The sequence below is a fragment of the Mycetomoellerius zeteki genome, unplaced genomic scaffold, assembly GCF_001594055.1.
Source record: "Mycetomoellerius zeteki isolate Tzet28-1 unplaced genomic scaffold, Tzet1.0 scaffold31, whole genome shotgun sequence".
In the NCBI taxonomy this organism is placed as follows: domain Eukaryota; kingdom Metazoa; phylum Arthropoda; class Insecta; order Hymenoptera; family Formicidae; genus Mycetomoellerius; species Mycetomoellerius zeteki.
In genome coordinates, this window is record NW_017257294.1 from 994,163 (window position 1) to 1,015,625 (window position 21,463).

The 21,463-nt window shown below is 35.0% G+C and overlaps 2 protein-coding genes across 5 annotated transcripts in view; both read right to left on the bottom strand.

Annotated features, from left to right (window-relative positions):
* The window catches only part of ClC-a (chloride channel protein 2), a 34,286-nt gene that overhangs the window by 11,429 nt on the left and 1,394 nt on the right, over positions 1-21,463 (bottom strand). For 3 of the 4 annotated variants that reach the window (XM_018451196.1, XM_018451195.1, XM_018451193.1), the window contains exon 2: positions 20,895-21,307. In XM_018451196.1, coding sequence (XP_018306698.1) covers positions 20,895-20,954 — 60 coding nt within the window. In that variant the 5' untranslated portion in view covers positions 20,955-21,307. Of the gene's footprint in view, positions 1-2,488; positions 2,577-2,840; positions 3,146-20,894; positions 21,308-21,463 lie in introns of those variants that run through there. The other variant, XM_018451191.1, reaches the window with a different exon arrangement.
* LOC108724684 (uncharacterized oxidoreductase YjmC) lies at positions 8,311-12,716 on the bottom strand. The gene is made up of 2 exons (XM_018451202.1): positions 11,807-12,716; positions 8,311-9,825 (listed from the first exon to the last, which is right to left on the bottom strand). Exons 1-2 carry the CDS (start codon positions 12,152-12,154, stop codon positions 8,977-8,979), a joined length of 1,197 nt encoding a protein of 398 aa, XP_018306704.1. The 5' UTR covers positions 12,155-12,716; the 3' UTR covers positions 8,311-8,976.

The following is a 21,463-nucleotide window of genomic DNA, read 5'->3' on the forward strand; positions in this document are numbered from 1 at the left end:
TGCACGATTACGAGAGTGCAGCTTCAACCACTGCTGTAATATGCATATACATATTACGTATATATATATATATGCATATAAACATAGAATATGTACGTGTGTATGTATCATGGTAACACGAGGATCTCTTCATGCTGGTCACGCATGCTCGATAAGCATAACGAGTCCTTAAGAGCTCATTCGTGCATAAAAGCGTTGCTTAGAAAGGCGTCTCTGCAAAGATCGCGCGTACTCCTTTGAATTATAAAGCCCTGCAGGAATTGATACGCGGGTGCACGCGATTATACGCGCTATTAGAATTTCCTCAAATCCACCTTGGACGCTTTGTATAAATGATATAAATCAGAGTCTCCCGCTACCAGGCAATTTAGATACCTGATGTAAATTAAAGCGGTACGAGATATCAGCAGAATGAAATAACTAATTTATAATATAACAGTCATTATAATTATTTAGATCGATATTAAATTTGCTACATATATTTAATAGCGTGTGAAATTTTGCAACGTCAATTCGCTATTCTTTGCCACAATTCAATCGCGCGCAGACGTTCTTGCATTGTAAGTACTTACAAACGTCACTAAGATTCCGCATTTACACCGCCGCGAATTGTGAAACAGTCTCCAGAATCGTTCGCGATTCGTTGGCAGCTGATCAACTGGTTAATTGCGATGACTAATGTGAATCGTTACCGCGTGTTGTTAAACCGTGCCAGTCGAGAAACGTATTGTTTTCGCAAAATAATAGTCAGTCCGAGCGTCGCAATTTTCAATTTGCAACGAGATATGAAAAAGAGACACCTGTCGCTCGTATAATACTTGACAGATTACGGTGGTTACTTAATATCACACCGTATTATGCGGAACTGCCAATAAATCGTGAACGTCCCGTTTATTTCAAACCTGCCCGAAGTAAATCGTAAATTTCGCAACGCGAAGAGACACCGTAGTACCTAAGCAAGATTACGTGAGCAACATTTGTTACAGGCTTCTACCGCCGTATATTGTCTAATGCATTTTTGTAAGCATATTTTATAAAATATACATTACAAAAAAGCGTAAATACAATTATAAGAAAGAATTACATTCTTGCGACATATCGCAGCAAAAACATTTGTATTAAATTATGCAGATATTTGTAATCGATTAAATTGAAAATCCTTTTCATATGCGCGGTATTCTGATAAGGAACACACACCAAGAAAAATTTCTGATTGAAAATGAATGAACCAGAAGATTCTAATCATAATAATTAGAATTCTCAATTGGTTATCTCAATTAGAATTATAATAGATTCAAGAAAATTCTGATTTATCCCTTTTTAATCAGAATTCTGAGCAGACTTTCTTCTCAGTGCACAAAAGAGAAATGCAAATTGAAATTTTTCCTCTATATAGTTTTGCGCAAATATTAAGATCCACGCCAGCCGGCGATTTTAAATTTGCTTAAAGATTTCGACATGCGACACTAGACATTACAAGACAAGGCCGATATTTCTCGGATGATATGCAACGAGTTAAAATTCATCGTGTACATTCCGGTCAAGTATTAAGAACCAACCACTTTTTTGTAATACACTCACATAATGAGAATCAAGCAGTCATGAACTATTAGAAATGCTTTGCATAAAAAGAAAATATGCATATTCCTTCAATGCAGCCGTGTCCAACAACGATCTCGCGAAATCATTTAAGCTGGTATTCATAGTCGATTGTTATCTTAAGAAAGTCTTAAGTAATATCTTAAGATGCTAATGCGGTCCTCTGATTGATTCGTGATTGACCTCAAGACAGAACTTAAGACGGTCTTAAATATAAGAACTGACTATGAATACCAGCCTTATTTGAAATGTAAGTCTCGCCTACTTGGCAATTGTCCAAAGGTCGCACTATTGGGTTCAGTGTTGCAGAATAGTTTACGAACCATAGAAAATCTCAGACAAATCGTCGCGTCGTTGCGTCAAGGCTAGTTGAGTTCAGTAATTTAATTAGGAAATATTAGTTCCAGACGAGAAACGTGGAACTTAAAGTATATATCATAAAAGCATATCAGAGCGAATGATCTGCTAAAATCTTTAACGATTATCGTATATATATAATTTGAATATAACATCAAAGATTAAAAAAACTTGACAAAAAAAGTTACATCCGTAACGGATGTTGACAAATAATCTTGGATTTGTTACAACAATATTTGTTTAATTATAAATTGTAGTCATTAACGTTATTAGCAACTGCAGTAATCCATAGTCATGTAATATACAATTGTAAACGCCTTCAATTATAGCCTTTGGCTATAAATTTAAAAATCATCAAGAGATAAAATGTGCTTTGAAACATTGAGAAAACTAGCGATAAAGCGTTTTAGTGCGGCTATTAATAATTTCCAAACTGCATGCTCATACAAGCAGCATACGCTAATATTTGCGATGGCTTTAAAGAACAAAAGACTGAGAGGTCAACCCATTGCCGCAAAAAAGAATTGCTTACAATCGTATTAATATAGTCGAAAGGATCGAACTCTTGCTGCTCTTCGTCAGCATATGCCGGAGGACACGGGTAGAAAGCTTGCGACGGTCTAAAAAAAGATTCCAGGTTCAAATTTTGCTACTTAACATCATTATTCCCATTCTTCCATTTTTAAACAATTTTAATATGATGTTAGAAAAATCTGAATTGGTCATTTGTTTCTAAATCCGCATTCAATTATTTATTTTTATCCTTTTCCTTTGAAATTTTTTTAAATTTTACATACAAATATTGGATTTCTTTTTGTCGAAATTTTGATGTTTCTCTACTTCTTGCTATTAAGATCAGGGAGGAACATTCCGCGTGAATGTACCTGTGTGGTCGATTCCGCCGATTTTCCTTTAACTTCGCCATTAGTCTCGTGAACTCCTCCCATTCTTTATCCACTTCCTCCTCGCTACCTTCCGGATGGTGATGTAGAGTCTCCTCTAGAAGTTCCTTCTTCGTTCCTTGACTCGCCATTTTTGCGCTGTCTGCTCGATCGCGTCGATTTCACAGATTATGCACCCGCGTGCGTGCAGTCGTTCGATATTTCCTCGCGATGCATTAATATTTTACGAAATCCCCCTCCTCTGCATGCTAAATATATAGTTCCATATTCCTCAGAGAGAATGGAAGAATCGATTGACAGCCGATTGTCTCGCTTCGCCGTGCCCAAAAGCGTTTTTGCGACGAATCAATTTTCTCGTGATACATTGAACTCGTAGAGTTTCGCCGTTTCTTTCTTTTTCGTGGAATAGTCGCAGTAAAACTAAAACCGATCTGGAGCCTTTCCGTGGATGGGGGGGGAACGGGGAAAGGGACTGGCACCGTGACACTGACACCGGATACACGCTGGGAGAAACGCGACAAATCGGCAGGGAGGAACGTAGAAAGTTCGAGAATCGCAAGCGAGAACTCGTCGCACACGAAGCCAGTGAGTCACACTGACAGCGAGACGAGAGAGCCAACCGTGCAATTCTCAGATAGAAGGCCCTATAGCCTGGTCCAATTTACGGACTCATTAGATCGCACTGACAGCCGTCGACGTTGCACACGTACATACACGCGCGATTTTCCCCCCACAGCCGGTTAAATTGCCCATTGTCAACGGACACCTCGCGTACGTCGCAGTGTTGGAAAAAATCGCTACCCTCTTGTCAAACTCAACCTTTTAATTTAATTCGAGTATATTGATTCAATTTAGAAGTGTACAGTGGTACACTATTCTGTCTATGAGAGCAAACCGTGTTTACATTTACATGTTCTACACTTATTTTTTGCGTTAATCAGATCAATCATTTTATAATTTATTATTTAAAAGATGCCAATAATTATCAATCAACGTCCTACAATCAATTTGATTCATGTTGTAGAGAGGAGAGAAAAATTAATTTGCGTGGAATAATACGTGTGAGAAAAATGAGAAAATTTTTTGTTCTCTCAATTCTTTGTAGGCGATAGAAATTTATAAAAAAATTATGTGTTACGCATTGATATAAATGTAACTGATTTTATCAAAGTATTACCACGAGAGGAATCTTATATTGACGGCATTTCTAGTAGCGACTGTACGAAAGCCGTACACGGCAATTGGCTACTTCCCTCGACGAGGGCTCGTAGGAAGCTGCCTTCAAAGTCATGAGTTATCATTGACCAAAATTACCACGTAATTTGATGGATGGTCGTCTTAACCAGCGCCGGCCGTCAGTTCCGATCGATGACATCTCCGATATACTCCGGTGTTATTTTTAAATAATAGATTTAATTCTATGATAAGCGTTACATATATTTGGACATCACTTACAATGTCCATCCGCAACTTCACAGTAGTATATGACGAAATAAACACAGCTCGTGATCGATCCGTAAGAAACGAATAAAATTTGTTATTTTGCAGCGGATATTAAATTGATCTTGTACCGTCCAAAGTAACGTATAGTCACACGATATTAAAGACGATATATCGTTACGTACCTCCTCGCACGGTAGCCGAATGTAGAGTGATTCTCGAAAGCGAGATGCACAATAATTAAACAAGATCCGGCCGCTTGCGCGCAAGGAAGGAGCTGATTGTTGACCGATTGGCTGTAAAAGTCGTTTGTTTGTCGTCTTATTTCTACATTGGACACCGCGATGTGCAAAAAGATAATACTGTACGCGTAGTACGCTCAAAAGCTCCGCCGAGTGCGCAAATTTGCACCAGCAAATTAACGCTGCACGATAGTAACTTCCGATACGCCTCTTTCGTCACGGCTAAGAATCACAAAATGTTTTATCACGCTTATTGTTAGTGATGTCAAGGAATTTGAAAATTGCCATGCGAGAGAAATAATAACGGAAAAAATAAGCGGCAATTGATCGATATTGTTAAACGTACACGTTACCTCCATTTCCAGAAATATCCAATCCATTTAAATAATATTGACGGACGGCAAGTGTCGCTTATATTTTCTAAACACCCGAAAGCACGAAGCACAAAGACTAAACTCATAAAAGTACAAAATGGGCCATATATACAAGATATCTCTTTGACGACGTCTGATAGTTGATCTAACAATTAGGCATTTTTGTACGTCATTAAGAAAGACGTCAGAAGATGTCGGTTCAACCTTCTCCGATTACGAAAATATTATTTCGCCGAGTTTTGCATATCCATGACTGTGTTAATTAATTCATTTGTGCAGCGCGAGAAATTCGTGAAACTACGTCGAACAAAACATCGTGAGGCGATTCGCGAAGAAATCAGCAGATTGAGCACATTTTCGCCGATCGCGATCGCTGATAACAAATATCAATGATAATCGTGATAATTAATGAAGATGAAGAATCTTGAAAAGTGCGTTGATTCATTGTCAGTATAAACCCGAGATAAATTTCTTCCGAGAACGAACTGACCTTTCAATAGTCTTATACGAGTGATCAACAAAGCGTTTTGCATTCTCGCGCACAAACATCATTGTATGAGAATTAATATGTTTCTTTTATTCTTGTACTTTTCCTTGTGATTTCATATCCGATCATATTCGATATTTCTCGTCTAAGCACGTGTTCTCACGTGCTTGCTTTTGCACGTGACGAAAGTTCATCAATCATCGCAATATTGTGCATCGTCATTAAATACTTTGATTTATTAAACCTGCTATATTAAATTTGCGATTGCAGTTGCAAAAAACGCGGATGTGAATACGAATCGAATGTTATTCGTTAAATCACAATGTCTTCCCGTTTCACGTGATCTCGCTTAAGTAATAAAATCTTTATCTTCAGATAACTGAAAAGCATTTCTTACGTATAAAAACGTACAAATAAAAGATATAGCGTATTTATAATGCACACATAGAGATATATCAGCGTGCGCTTCATTCGACAAACATTAAAGGCGGTTGAAACCATCATGGGAATGGAAGTTTCAGAACGCCACGGATGTCCCATGGGTTCCATGACCTCCTGACAGTGTATTAGATCGCAGTGAATTAGTTAATGCGAGTCACATGGAGCGGCGATGAATTATCGTGTCCGCGGTGTATCAACACTGCAGACGACTGCATTTTGGACAGGATCGTTTGTCCAGTTATTGGACCTTCCTTCCTGTTTAGCCGCGACGGAAGGATGAGTCACATCGTGAGCTCAACAATCCTTATCGTGTTCCTTTTTCCTCCGACAGATTGCACGACCGCGTGATTTACAAATCACATGCGTATATGAAAATTTTACCATAAGACGCAATATTAAAAAAATTATTAAGCGCGTTGTAATAATGGATTTGAATTTTAATGATTAATAAAGTAAATACAGATTACTTATTTTAACTATATCTAAAAAATTAAATATTTTAATTACACGTGTAAATTCTAGCAAAGCATTAATACTTCTTGTAAATGTTTTTGCAAAACGTTCGTGGATTTATTTTTTCGAAGAACTACTTATTGATAAAGAAATATATATCATGATTATTGAGCGTTTAGTCGGAGATTCAACAAAGAGATAAGTCTAATTAATGTCAGTTATGATGCCACGGCGTATTAACCGACGGCGTTTTTAATGAGTCATATAGTTTTTTCTTAGTATATCGTCCTTTGCTACTAATTCGTCGATCATCTGTCTGAGTCACAGGATAAATTATGCAAATTTTTAGAAACAGAAGTTTGAATTTTTATCTTCGACTTTATCGTTAACAGTGATAACGTATAACGATTTCGTGCAACAACATATTTTTCATTTAAGTATTTAATTACTTCTAGGATTGACGAGCCGCGTTATCACATGAAAAAGCAAGATGAAACAGCGTTTCATTCCTGTCTGCTCGATAATACGGGGACAAACAAAGCGTGCCGAAGATAACTTTTGAACCTCCTGTGCATTTACCGATTCCGTTGGACTGAAAAATATGCGGAGTCGAATCGCTCGTCACGGTCGTTTATCTCGCAAAAAGCAGAATGTGAGTATAAGCAGTACAATCATTTTTAAAATTAAGGCGTGAATTTTTCTAGAAGGAAAAATTCCGTCATGTAATATAACAATAGGTTTAAACAAACGATTGTAAAGAATAGATTCTAAGATTCACGCTTATCAATGGTTGATTAACGCGTGCGTATTCTTAAGAGTTTCCCGTAAAATCGCCTTTCTTAAGACTAATTCTTTTCTTCACGCATAATCGTTTACGTATAGATTGCCTTTTCGAAATAAAGTCAATGGTGATAATTGCGAGCAACCTTCGCAGCGAGAAGCTCTAATTTTATTGTACTTGACGAGCATTGTAGTTTATAGCGCTATTACAGAAATATTTACAATTATTTACGAAATTTTATTTTAAAAATAGCCACACACGAGAGAGATAATCATAATTCGATTTGTTTAACATATAAGAAACGATAAAAAACAAATGTCACGTCAGATTTCTATTTAATATATAAGAGATAATTTTATTTAAAACATATAAGAGACTATAAAAGACAAATATCACGTCAGATTTCTATCGACACATGACCGAGAGAACGCAACGTTGCAATTACATATATTTGCGTGAAGCAATCTTTCGATCATTCGACGGGACGGAATACCAATTTTGTCAATGAACTCTCTCAAAGAGAAATCTGTTTTTTAACGAATCTGTGTTTCAGTGCTGCATAAGAAAGACCTGTAACAATCAAATCTTTGATGAAAAATTATTGTAAAATAGATCACCCTGGATCGTATAAATCCCCAATTAAATTTTTTATCTATTCATTCCATTAACTAACTTTCGATTCTGAGAAATTAAAAACAAACGTTAGCATTTATATCTTGTCCTCTTTTGATAGGAACTGATAATGCGAACTCGAATCAGACGCTGCGTCTATGTCGCTTGATAACCCTATTCACTGTTTTCGAGCTAAAAAGCGAGCAAATTAATAGAAGAATTTCTTGTTAAATAAAAATCTTTTAAGCTCTACAATTAATTTATGAAAAATATTGGTTTTACATGAGTATTAGTAAAGAAAAGGTATACCGTAGTTTAACATTATTGTATACAATGCATCTATTTTTTATAGCTAATCTAGTGTACACTTTGATCATCGTTTAAAGTGAAATAGGTATATGTTTTATGTTTGACAAAAATGAGGAAGAGAGTTCTAGCGCAGTCTAATACAGAAATAAAAAACAGACATAATATTATCATAAGATATGTATATTTTTATATGTATACATATATGTAATATATATCATATATTAAAATCTACACTGTAAAGTCACAATCAATATAATTTTTATAAAAATAATGTTTACATTCGTATTTTGTTTATGTTAATTTATATGCGCATAAAATTTCTTTGAAAGAAAACACCAACGCACAGGCAAAAGATGTAATTAATTTGTAATACATAAAACAATGATCTTGAATGTTCGCGTGTTTTGCGACTTACTTGTTTCCGATAATCTGCCAAGTTTCATATTATCGACGACACCCACTCGCAAAGACGTAACGACTGTAATCGAGAACGAGCAGACAAGTCCAAGGCCGTCATAATCATCGACTGGCGATCAAACCGCAGCGCTGGTTATATCATCGTAGCGGAACATCGTGTCTGCTCAAATCATCGAATTGCACACGCGATCTGATTTGCCTCGGAATAAATATTAGGCGTAATTCTGAGATTGATATAAATGTCTCATTGGTTTCATAAGTAGATCTTACATCAGTCTTGTTACGTTACATTTGGAAGCGACCATTTCATAAAGCGCATATAATCATTTTTGGGTGCCATTCCAGTAGAAAATTACAAAGTATTACATAGTGTTCATAAATAAATATCAAAATAGATATTCTTTGTATTTTCTTTATCACAACAATTAAGTTAGCGTTTAATTATAATTTTCGATTATCTTTCATACTCTATACTGAGATTTATTAAAAATAGACGAATGATTGATATATAAAAAGAATGAGATCAGATAGAGCAGATTAATTTTTGTTGATAATTAAAAAATCAAACGGATTTAGGTATGAGTTTCATCGATCGTATGCCCATGTGTTTAGCAAATTCTTCCGAGGCCTTTAATTGATTTGGATGATATGTGATTCCGCCTTCCATGTCGACCTTTTTCATGTGTTGTCTTTCAGGATCACCGGCGATCAGAACCGACTTCTCACCGGAAGTGGGTAAGTCTCTCAGTTGTTTGAGCAAGGTCGTCAATCTCTCTTTCGATCCGCTCGCAAAGGCCTCTGGATTAATAACCATAAAGCACTGTCCGAGATCGGCGACTCTGTCGCCGGACTTCCAAGTGCGAATGTTCGGTCCGAAAAGACTTCCGCTCAGGATACCGCAAAGTATCTCAACCATCAGACCCAGACCGTAGCCCTTGTACCCAGAGTTGTGTTCGTCGCCACCGAGAGGCGACAATAAAGAAGCTTTGTAAGCCTCTTCGGCATCACGGGTCACTTTTCCGTCAGATCCGAGTGCCCAGCCCTCGGGGATGTCCTCGTTCTTCCGAATGGCCAACTCGATCTTGCCCAAGGCGACCGCGGTGGTTGCCATATCGAGAACGAACTCGTCGCCGTCGCAGGCGGCCATGCCTAAGGACAAGGGATTCGTTCCTAAAGCGGCTTTTATGCTGCGCGTCGGTGCCATCAGTGGACTCGTGTTGGTGCAGGTGAAACCGATCAGGCCTTGTTCCATCGCCATCATGGTATAGTAACCACAAATGCCATAGTGATTAGAGCCACGTGCCGCCACCATGCCGATACCGAATTTTTTGGCCTTCTCTATGGCAAGCTCCATGCAATATTTGCCGATCACTTGACCTAACGCGTTTTTTCCGTCAACGAGAGCTATCGCCTGAAAGATATGACGCAAAACATCTCTTAAATATTATAACTATACATAAGTCTAACATACACCCAGAGAAAGGTTTCTTCGATTTAAAAAAATGTTTCTTTGCTATACGGTTAAAAAAAAATTCCTTTGATTTGAACGTCATTTCTCTCTCTTTGATTTAAAAATTATTTTTTAAAATCAAATAAAAAAATTTATTTGATTTAAAGACATTATGTTCAAATCAAAGAAATGACATTCAAATCAAAGAAATGTTTTCTTTAACCGTATAGCAAAGAAACATTTCTTTGAATTGAAGAAACCTTTTCCTGGGGCTGTATAGTTCCTATAAAGTCTGGCGAGTCTGGTGGAATTTGGAGTCGTAATCTAGTTTCGCTTTCGTATACTTTTCTGCAAAATTGCTTCCTTATTGAAAATAACAATATTTTATACGCGAATTGAAAATAAAAATATTTTATACGTGAGTTTCTGATATTAAGATTGTGTTTATTGCGTTTGATTCGCTAAACACATATCACTCTTGACGCACTCGAGTAAAGTAATCGTATCATACACGCAAGCGCACATATTTCCGATGATACCTGCAATTCTCGCGAGTAAAGATACGCTTCAAAAAGTAATTAGAGCTGCGCTAATTAGCGTTCACACATTATTACCGATCGCCAAATTGCCGGCGCGTTTATCCGATAAATTATCGCGCACGTGCTTCGATCATGCCGTGCCGACGATTTTCGCAATGCTGTTCTAAAAGGTAATTACGACGGCGGTAATTAACGTTCGTGTTTTGTTGCCGACTGTCAAATTGCCAATAGAACTCTATGCGAAAAGTTTTAAGGAAGATAACACGAATGATTTTATCGAGTTGAGCACAAAAATGCAACAGATATTGACACAAAACAACCGCTTTACAGCGCAATTACAACTACTTAATATTTACGGCTGATTGAAAACGCGATAAAAGAAATATATAAGGTACACGAGTCGGTAAAAAATGCCTTTGCCAGCAAAGAAAGCAAATCCTATTAATCAGGGGAACGAGTATCTTATTAGGTCATCAGTTGTTAAGATATGAAGGTCGATCTTACAAGAGCGGCTTTCGGAAAGAAGAGGAAGAATTATCCCGTCATCATTACTGTAGAACAAGTAAACACAATTTTTTATGGTATCACATATGTACAACTTTCTTATTGGCTCGGCACTCGAAAAACATTTACGTCACTGATGACATTCGCCACAATCAATTGATAACGAATATATTTATACGAGTACATACGAATGACTTCATACACTGGAAACATGAATGATTATAAAATTTTGAAACGAGCGTGTATGACGAGTGAATTATAGAATTTGATCCCTTCAGACCTGATTTTAGTGAAAACATATTAAAAAATTTTTTTATTTCAATTCAAGGACACTTCAATAAGTAATTCATACTATCCAGTAAACGAGAATGGATCAAAATGAATTGAAATTTTGTCTATCCGAATGCGTATTTTAAATAGCGAAAACTTTTTTTTATGCAATTGAATTCAATTGGATTCAATTAGATTCAATCGGATGCAATTGGATTGAAAAACTACATTTTCTATTCAAAATTTTGAATTGAACAGTATTCACGATGCACAGAAAAAAAGCTGATATTATTTTTAGATTGAAAGGCATAAACATATATACTTCATGCAATTCCTATAAATAAATAAAAATGCATTCAAAATTGAAAAGCATTCATTTTAACATTCGTGAATCCGTATTCCTGAATTCATTTCAATCCATTCTCGTTTACTGGGTAAAAAATTTATTTTTTTCAAAATTTGGACTATTTTAACATCTCAGATGATATCGATGGAACTAAATAATTTCAATGGATAATGTCTTCAAATTTGACGTACATTACACTAAACACAGAATCTGAAGGGATTAAGGACTCTCTTGTCGCGATATTCAAATTCCACCAGCAGTACCGAGAGAGATCCGTGCGAACCTGAAAATCAGTGACAATCTGCGGTCGGGCGGCGGGATCGGTGATTCTGTTTTCGATGTCTGTTACATACATCTGCATCCGGTTCATCCCATGGCTGAAATGACCTCTGTAATCCGCTGTCATTAGATGATGACCGACGGTGCGCCCGTCTTCAATCGTGGTACCAGCCTTACACATGCACTCCTCGATAAACCTGATGACCTCATCCTTAGGGACGACCTTCTGGTCGTAATCCTGACATCCGGAGGACGTCATTCCGGCGACAACAATGCGCGCGCGTAAAGACGAACTACTCGTTAAAAGTTCCAAGAACCGACTGAGCTTCGCTTTACGTATTACAGTCAACATCTTTCGCCTCTGATTCTTACTGTCTCTCGACGATCGCACGACCTCGCTTTATCACACGGTTCACCTTATCGAGGACGGATAGCTGATTTGTTCTATCAATCGAGAATTAAATCTTACGCATATAGTCGCCCTAGTAACGATCTATTTACTTTGCGTTATCACTTATCGTGATGAGAATCATAGCAATTATCTTCAAATTTCTCCTCGACGTTCAATTTTAATAATGATAATTTGGTGAGCACAAAGCACTAATTGTAGACAAGAAAACGATACGACTTTTGTGTTTTTATGACGTTTATGCAGTGAAATAATGCTCTTTCATTTTTCCAGTCTTTGTTCTGTGTATTGTCAAGCTTCCTTACTTCATTTAAATTAAGCGCCAGATTGTATCAGAGGAGTCACGTGTTTGACGTTAGGTTGGTCATGATTACGTGATAGTGGTTACAGACTCAGGCGAATCGATATTCTCCACTTACAATGATATCCCTTCATGCACAAATTTAACTTCGCAGAAGAGACTACCGGCGACACTAATATTCTTTTCTAGGAAGAAACCACGAGGAAGAAGACTTCTATTTATACTCTTAAATATAATGTTTGACGTGTTCCACGTGCTTCGTTCGCTTACACCATCACGTCGTCGACATTGGCGTTGACTAATCAAACATTGGTCAAACTATAACGCCTCTGTTGGCGGTAGTTTCAAACGCCGTTATCATTGTTGAAACAAAATCATCGATAATAAAATTAAATGAGGACATGACAAAAATATCTTCAGTAAAAATTCGTGCAAATCCATTTCTTTACGTTTTTTAGTAAAATAGATTATTACGTCGTATTACTTTTTATACATACGTCAGATTTGTGCAGATATGTGGTTATTTCGCAATACGATACCAATGTCAATAGATTAGAAAAAAAGATGACATTTTTTGTTACAGATTTCCTTCGAAGATTAAAAAATACGAATAATAATAGTCAATCGTAATTAACGATAATTATAGCAATATAATGAAACGTGCACATTTTGACGTTTAAACGTTGCAAATCGATTATTAAAACATCTGCGATATTCGCTTCGTACGATTATACATTTCTGATTCTGGAAAATTAGACCGCGCATATGAATCGCGTCGCGAACAAAATACAAAAAGAAGTAGCGCGAGATTGAGTTACGTAAATGAAGACACGTATTCTTCTCAAAATGCATACGAGATCGACACGGTCCACCCATGTCGATTACGCACGGATTGGCGTTTTATACAATCGCCACGACACCGGACGCACCGGAGACATAAGGAATAGAATAAGTTCAACAGGACGAGTCACGCGAAGTCGCAATCGATTCGTCGCGTTCGTATCTATAATACTCTTCTCAATTACTCTTGCAAACTTCAAGCTAGATTTGTAGAATCCAGCTTGAAGAAACCTTGAGACGGTGCATACATAGGACCGGATTAGAACTCATGCCGCTCCTACGCAATCAAACCGTTACTATCCATTACTCAAACCTCAAATGTAATCTAAATTAATCAAATTCTGTATCGCTATATTGTCCAAGAAATACATAAAAATCAATAAAATATCGAAATGACTTTATTTTTATTCTTAACATAAATATATAAACATTTAAACTTTGTAATCAAAAATCATTATTTTGACTTTCATAACGTCAAAGTAAAGTCATTTTGACTTTCAGTTGACTTGGTGTGTTTCTTGAGTGATTATTACTTCCGACGGACAATTTTTTCAACCATTAGCATCTGGCAAAAACTGGTAATTTTTTAGCAATTCTTTTAAAAAATGCCGCCTCCCTAAATTTGCCGCCTCTGCATAGCTCAGGTTAGCCTAGGCGTTAATACGTCCCTGTGCGTACAATGTGTCCACAAAACCTATCGCTGTGTCAGGTCGAACCGTTACTTCGCAAATACATCGAACGATTGACTGTGATTCTTCTAAATCAATCGCATGACGGACTGGATCATGCAAGAACTTGTCAGTTGGCCACCTTGAAATTATGGCCTTTCGCTATTTTGCGCAAAATTGCTTATTATAATACTGTTCAGCTGTTTCAGATTTTAAATTCGCTAATTATACAAGAATAAAAAGAAAGAAGATACAAGATTGCAAGTTGCAATCTTCTTAAAAAATTTTACAGTTTTTTTTTTATGTAAATGATGGAAATTGTTTGCTTTGATGCAAAATGTACAAGGCTATTGTTTCACAATTAATATATCGTATTTATTTGAAAGAGAGATTCACAGATTTTATAATAATAAAAAATATTTTCGATAAAGAAACCATATTTTTTTAAATTCTTTAATTCGAATATAATTCTATTTTTTTACTATAATCTTAAAACAAAATTATTTTAAAAGAACGCGAACTAATTGCATGTATTTTAGAATGCAGTTTACAACGTTATCGTGAGATTAATCGGTAATTATGTTTCCACCGAAATATTTGAGCGAGATAAAGAAAGCAATTCTTCGGTTAATTCCGACACGACAATATGAATGGCCGTAATCGCCCCAGGCGATTCTCGTCATCTTCATCCCAGAACTTTCGCGATCCCAAACGGTAATCTCTTTTTACAAAACCGTTATCGCCACAAGAGGCGATTCTAGCTTTCGTGGTTTTTGTAAACGACCGACATTGCACGTGACATGTGCAAGGACGTGTTATCATGGAATTCTAATCATAGCGATATAATTGACTTATTATTTTTCGTTCTCATTGGGTGCTTATCTCGCTCGCGAAAACGAGACGTTCTGCAAGAATATTAATACGCGACCGTAGATAATAAGTGAGCCCGTTGTTATGTAATATTAACAAATTGGAGTAAGAGGGAGTAAGTTTGCAATACAGGGATTTTAATTAGATATCTAATCGACGAGGTGATTAGATTAGTTAGCGTATTGATAGTGTGAGTTCTGATGACTTCGTATAGAGTATTATGTAACTGCACATCGCGCATGAAAATATAATATCATTAATCTAATTATTAATCATGAATATTTATTCATTATAATTGCTGTCACAAAGAATATCATTTTACAGCTCATATATTTCTGTGAAAGAACATCTGAAGCAGGTCGATTGTACAACACGTGCATATCTCGTCAAAATCAAATCGAGAAGGTTTGCCAGTGATTCATATACCGCGGCATACATTTGCGAGATTACATCATAAATATTTAATTTCATAAACATGATTACGAGTTAAGCAGTAAATTGACTGGAAGAAAATATTATGCGACAGCGATTCGGAATATTAATTTACAAAAAAAAGTACGATAATCTTATAAGCGTGATAAAAAATGATTATGTTCTTTATCATATTGCTTTTTATCAAATTTAGTTGTATCAAATTAAGAAGTGGATAATTTAATAAAATATGAAGATATTGAAGTGCATATGACGGCACACAAATCGCTATTTTTCATTATTAATATAATCGAAAATATTTCGCAAATCGATATAACGTTAATTGGTAGACAAATCATACGAGCAAGAATAAATGTTTTGATTTGAAGCATATTTAAGGATGCGCGTAAGGATTTATGGCGTAATATCGGCTTTAATCACCGATGCCTTGTCTTCTCTCAACAATTGCCATATTATAAACACGCATTACGATTATCGAGATCACTCACGTGAGTTATAAATTGTAGGTGTAAAATTTTAATCAAATAACTTTTAATTGCTCAAGTGTCGATCACGTGCAAAGTAGCATGACGAGAGTAACGCGATTGACAGAATAGATGAAATTCGTAATCAGTCGTATCGTAATCAGTCATGGACAGAACGATTAAAAGGAAAAACATTCAGAAAATAGAGAAGAATCGCAGAAAAACAAGCTTTACGAGAGAATGCCTTTTCTTACGACAATTTGTTTCATGTCTCTGCTAATTTCAAAAGACATATTTTCTTTTCTTTTAATCTACCTTTGCCAATTTTATTCTAAATAAAATCGGAATGACGTAATAGACATAAACAAGAAAATACGAAGATTATCTCGAGGGTTATAAAATTTCCTTAAACACACCGCGCGTTCGCGCGTTACGAAAGACACGCCTATAAGTCTTATGCGAGTACTTTGTTTCTTGAACGAGCGTAATAAAGTAAATTGCTCTTTACATTTAAGAGGCGAGATGCGATAAGCGTGCTCGCAATTTAACAGTCATACCGCATACTATATTAATAATAGGCGTCTTTAAATTATGTAATTTACATAATTGTTCAATTTTTCTTAAAGAACACAATCTTTACACTTAGAAGATTCTTACACTTGACAAAAATGATATTATTTGCGATTTTAAAACGTCTTCACGAAAAATTACAATCTCGCAATTTTCTTTATCATTGCTGATCTTTCATTTTTTGTAACAGTTTCTATCAGGTCGTGATTCAAAATATCAGTTTTATCATATTATGAGGAAACGGACGGGAATCCGCAGGTGTTGCATCTGTGACTAACAAGGCGGCGAGTTCGCGAAGAGCGTGCATATGCGAAAAATTTTGCAAGTGACGTACACCAGCATATACATCAGATGACGAATGGCGGTTAGAATTACACGATTGCACGGGGTGCTCCGCATAGCGATACGTTCGAGGTCGCGATGCATTGTCATTTCGTTCGAAAGCACGCGGAAAGCCTGAAAATCCCGAGCAGACTTGGCAGACGTTGTGACAAGCGATCTCGTGGATCTTCTCTATCGACTCGTTGCAAAATAGAAAAGAGAGCAGATGGAAATAGAGAGCGGCATCAGAATCTGTGACCCTTTTCGCAACAGCTGGACAAACTTCGCAATCTCAGACTGAATTTAATTATATTTAATTGATTTAGGTTACACCGCGAAAATATTTTTGTTATCACGTTCCATTTCAGCGTTGCGGATTGAAATTTTAAATATGTCTACGTAAATAGAAGCGTGTTATAAATAATTACATTTCGTTATAATATATTGACTAATTTGTAATATATATTACTAAAAAAAAATTCCGATTTAGCGATATAAATCTATGCAAAAATATAATTAAAAATCAGCTTTGGAGTAATCGGCGAATTAAAGAATATCGATATGCAAAATTTTGCGAATGATACAGAAATATATATATATCTACTTCTGTCGCATAAGTAAATTAAATAATAAGATTTCCCTGATAAAAAGGATATATAATATGCATTCGCTGTGAAACTACATCCGTAGTAGTATCAAGCTGATCGAAAATGCTGTCACTTCAACTTTCTAGACATTACCGACTTCTCGCAGTTATTACTTTATTAATATATTTATATCATGCATAATATCGCAAAATAACACTATAAATATTAATGTAAAATTTCATGCATATATTAAAATATAAAAAAATGCAACCGCGAATAAAAATTAATTCATTTGTATATATTAACTCACCCTGAAAATATTAAAATATTAAAAACTTGTTAACGACACACAAATATAAAAAATTATGTATATTTTATTATAGTTATTTATGATCCGATCGCAGAAAAGCAATACATCTCTTTTTTTGTGTTCATTGTGATTGTAGGTTTATTAGACACGTCAGTGGGATTTTTCATTGCAATAATCGAATATGCATTTCTATTGGGTCGTGTACTTCCGCTGCTGACGTACGAGTCGACGATCATCGCATCGTAAGAAAGCGCGAGGATGCACGCGAGAAAGTCAAACACGTGCTACTGACATACAGGCTCGTCCAAAACATATTTTATCGATTTTGCGAATATCATGTCTATGAATAAAATATGACTACAAATCGAATCATCCTGCACGTAAATTTAAAGTTTGCTACGCGAAAACTTATACGGTTACTTGAATACGAAATAAGAACTTCGAGAAAGAAGACATATTGATGCACGAACACAGCGTTCACCAATATATGGAAAAAATATCGGTATAAACCGTAAAAAATATTCTGATTTAAATAAGGATTTAAAGTGAAACACCGATAGCTCTCTTATATTAAATTTTTCAAACATTATGAAAATACACAAATGCATACTAATAGAATTACGAGCTTAATATATTATTATAAATAATAATAATATTATAATGGCTCAATAATGATAAATAAACATAAATATTAAAAAACAAACGTTAAAAATTTTTACGTTAAATTCTATAATTTGGCTACTCGATTATAAACTCGATTATGAATAGCTACAAATATTTCCTTAATTGTTGCTTGTACTTTTAGAAAAATATCACAAAAGTTTCGAGAGCATTTTTGAGTCACTCGGTAGGAGATTCGCAATAGAAGAGGACTATTTATGACTACTAGCGGCACTTCGGCCAAAAATAGACAAATACATATAAGTTTTCAACCCTTGCAACGTGTCATCATTGGCAAGATTTATCATTCTCTCTTTTCCGTCTCTTCTCCCAACAATAAAAATATTGCAACAATATATTTCAAGTCCTATTCAGAAATAATAAAGATATTCTGGATTTTGCCAAGAGAGAGCCAGGAATATATTCGATTCCATTCACGGCCGGAAATTTATCTGTCAGAAACGCATTCTGGTGAAAAGTCTAGTCACAGTTTCCCTGCCTCGATTATTGATATTTCTTATCAATATTTATTTCTTTCGACAATGAATCATAAGTCGTAAAAACACGAATTTTGTTGTGGCTGATAATAATTTATGAGCGTCCAAAGATTAGCGAAACGAATGTTAACAGCCGCGCTGAAAAGCGCGAACCTCACTCAGAGAAAAAAGTCGTATCAGTCACTATAAATTTGTAGTGAAATAGTACATCAACTATATACATATTATTAAATTCTAATAAGAATACTAGATTAAGTGAACTAAGAAAATATAGTACATTAACCATATAAACAATTTATAAATGGTTAATATTACTATATTTCCTTAGTTCACTTAATTTACTTATTGTTCTTATTAAAGCTTTATAATACATAGTTACAAATTTGTGTATGCATTTCTTATTTATTTTTGTCTTCCAAGTTTGAAACCAACGCTGCGCCTTTTATCGTAAGCTGAGTGGTTTCCTTCTTAGGAGAAACTGAACTCCGCTACGTCCCTCTGGTGACAAAGTACTACTCGTACTGAGCGACACTTTAAAAATTTTTGTCTAAACTAGAAAAATGTAATTGTTATATCTATTTGCATGAAGTCCAAGTAACTACTCAATGTAGTTGAGTCACTATTTCAGTATTAATTAATAGTGCATACAATTTGTTACAGTGACTATATTTTTATATAATATTCAGCACTACTTTAGTTTCTATTACTTTGTAAAACTAGTTACAGGTACTTCAATTGCAAAAGTTGCCAAATTTATAGTTGCTGGAACTATTTCGTTTTCTCTCAGTGCTCGAGTTTACGATTTTAGCGATAGTTGGAAGAAACTGTGTCTAAGATTTATATTGTTTTTCTAATGCATTGACATGTTCGAAAATAGAAAATTCAAAATAAGAAAAAAGGAACGAGAAATGCATTTTAAAAAAAGAAGATTAGAAATAATATTTTCGTAACTATCTCGATAACTGTTTAATTCTCCATCTGCAATCTGAGTCTTTTTTGGCAGAAGCGAAATTTCTCTAAAATTTCTCCAAAATAAAGAAATGCCCCTTTCTAAAATATCTTGTTAAAAAAAATTATGGTAGTATAATAGAGATGTTGAAAAGTAAAGTTGAATTTTTTCTTCATTTTTTTGAAAGCCTAAAACAGTTAAAAACCGGGTTGAACGAAGGGAATAAAAATATGATTGCGGATGAAGATTTAATTCTATTATTTTCAAGTCGTATGTGAAACATTCAGAATAAATGTTTATCTCGATATTTTAATAGAATCTGCGGATCATATATAAGACTTCTCATAAGGTCAACGTATAATTAGTGATATTAAGCGGTTTTATATAAAAAGTTAATTCTCGTGAGTTTCTTGAAGATTATTAGTATTACCAAAGTATTAGCATTTTTGTAACATAATTATTTGCGACGATAATTATAGACTGGTTGAAAAATTATGTAAATTATGATTTTATCTAAATATTATGAAACAAACCTTGCTTGTTTATAAATAAGAAAATGAGAAAAACAAAGATATTCAGGTTTTAAAAAACAAAATATCTCTTTTATAAGTAATTAATAATTACTTCCTGATAAGTAATTTTGTAATTCTTTCTAAGTGTCTTTGTAAGTGTTGTCTCTCGTTCAACTCGTCTGCGCATGAACTTACATTATCAATATCTCATAATTTAGACCTGTTACAATGCAAATAAGCTTGATAATCGCATCCGTCGTTCCCAAAAAGAAATTTGTCTTTAATTTACTAAATCGCAACCGACAATATAATTTGAACTTTATGTAATAAAATTATGTAATACTTAGAATCTCGTGTTGCTTCTTCTTCGGATAATCAAGTTATTTCTAAAAACTAATTATACATATAAAAAGTTATATTGTATTAATAATTCAAAAATTAACAATTATACGCTATCATTCAATTAACAATTATACCCCATCTTTCAAAGAACTCGCTTCTATAAATTTCTTCATTATCATTCTACAAGTTTTCTACTATTTTTTCAAAAATTTTATCCAAATAACAAATAAAAAAACCTCATGAATTTTCGCAATCAATTGTCAGGTAAAATTGCACATTTTGATTAGTCGTTAATATTAACTTATGATAATCTGCCACTAATTAATTCACAACAATCATGAAATTCAAACGGATACTCACCAAAGTGTTCTGATATCCCAATCCATACTCCTCGTTCTCTCTTCGACTGAAAGATGCCATTTTAATTTGTTATCTCACGAGAATGACTATCTTGACAAATTTTTTAATCCCCATAAAAAATCGTTTCTAAAAAAAGGTGGCGAAAACGTCAGAAAAAAAAGGAAAGATGAGTGTGGGAAGAATCACAGATGAATCTAGCGTTTTTTCCGAAAAACTGCGCCTCTCTGGGAGGGTGGAAACTCAAAAAAGATGAAGAAAGTTTGGTCCACGATTAGTTCGTCAAAGATACCGGATCTCCTTCTTCTTCGTCGTTCCTTCTCTTTGTAGCGGCGGCAATTCATCGATGACACTCTTCACTTTGGATGCACAACAATCAGCGTCATAGAATGATGTTTCTCGGTGTTTCTATTTTCCTGTCAAAAATTTCGGAGCTCTCATTTTTGACCGAGTGTCTAGATTTGCGATAGCCGACAACAAAATCGCATGAGAATCGAACGAAAGGTTAATGCAAAAAAAATCTTCCCTGTCAAAGTAAAACTCTGGCATACGAAAACATCAAATGTTATTGT

Excerpts from the sequence above, each read along its gene's own strand:
- LOC108724684 (XM_018451202.1), bottom strand. The coding sequence starts at position 12,154 with ATGTTGACTGTAATACGTAAAGCGAAGCTCAGTCGGTTCTTGGAACTT. Across the intron at positions 9,826-11,806 it reads AGATTGTCACTGATTTTCAG|GCGATAGCTCTCGTTGACGG; the intron begins GTTCGCACGGAT and ends CATATCTTTCAG.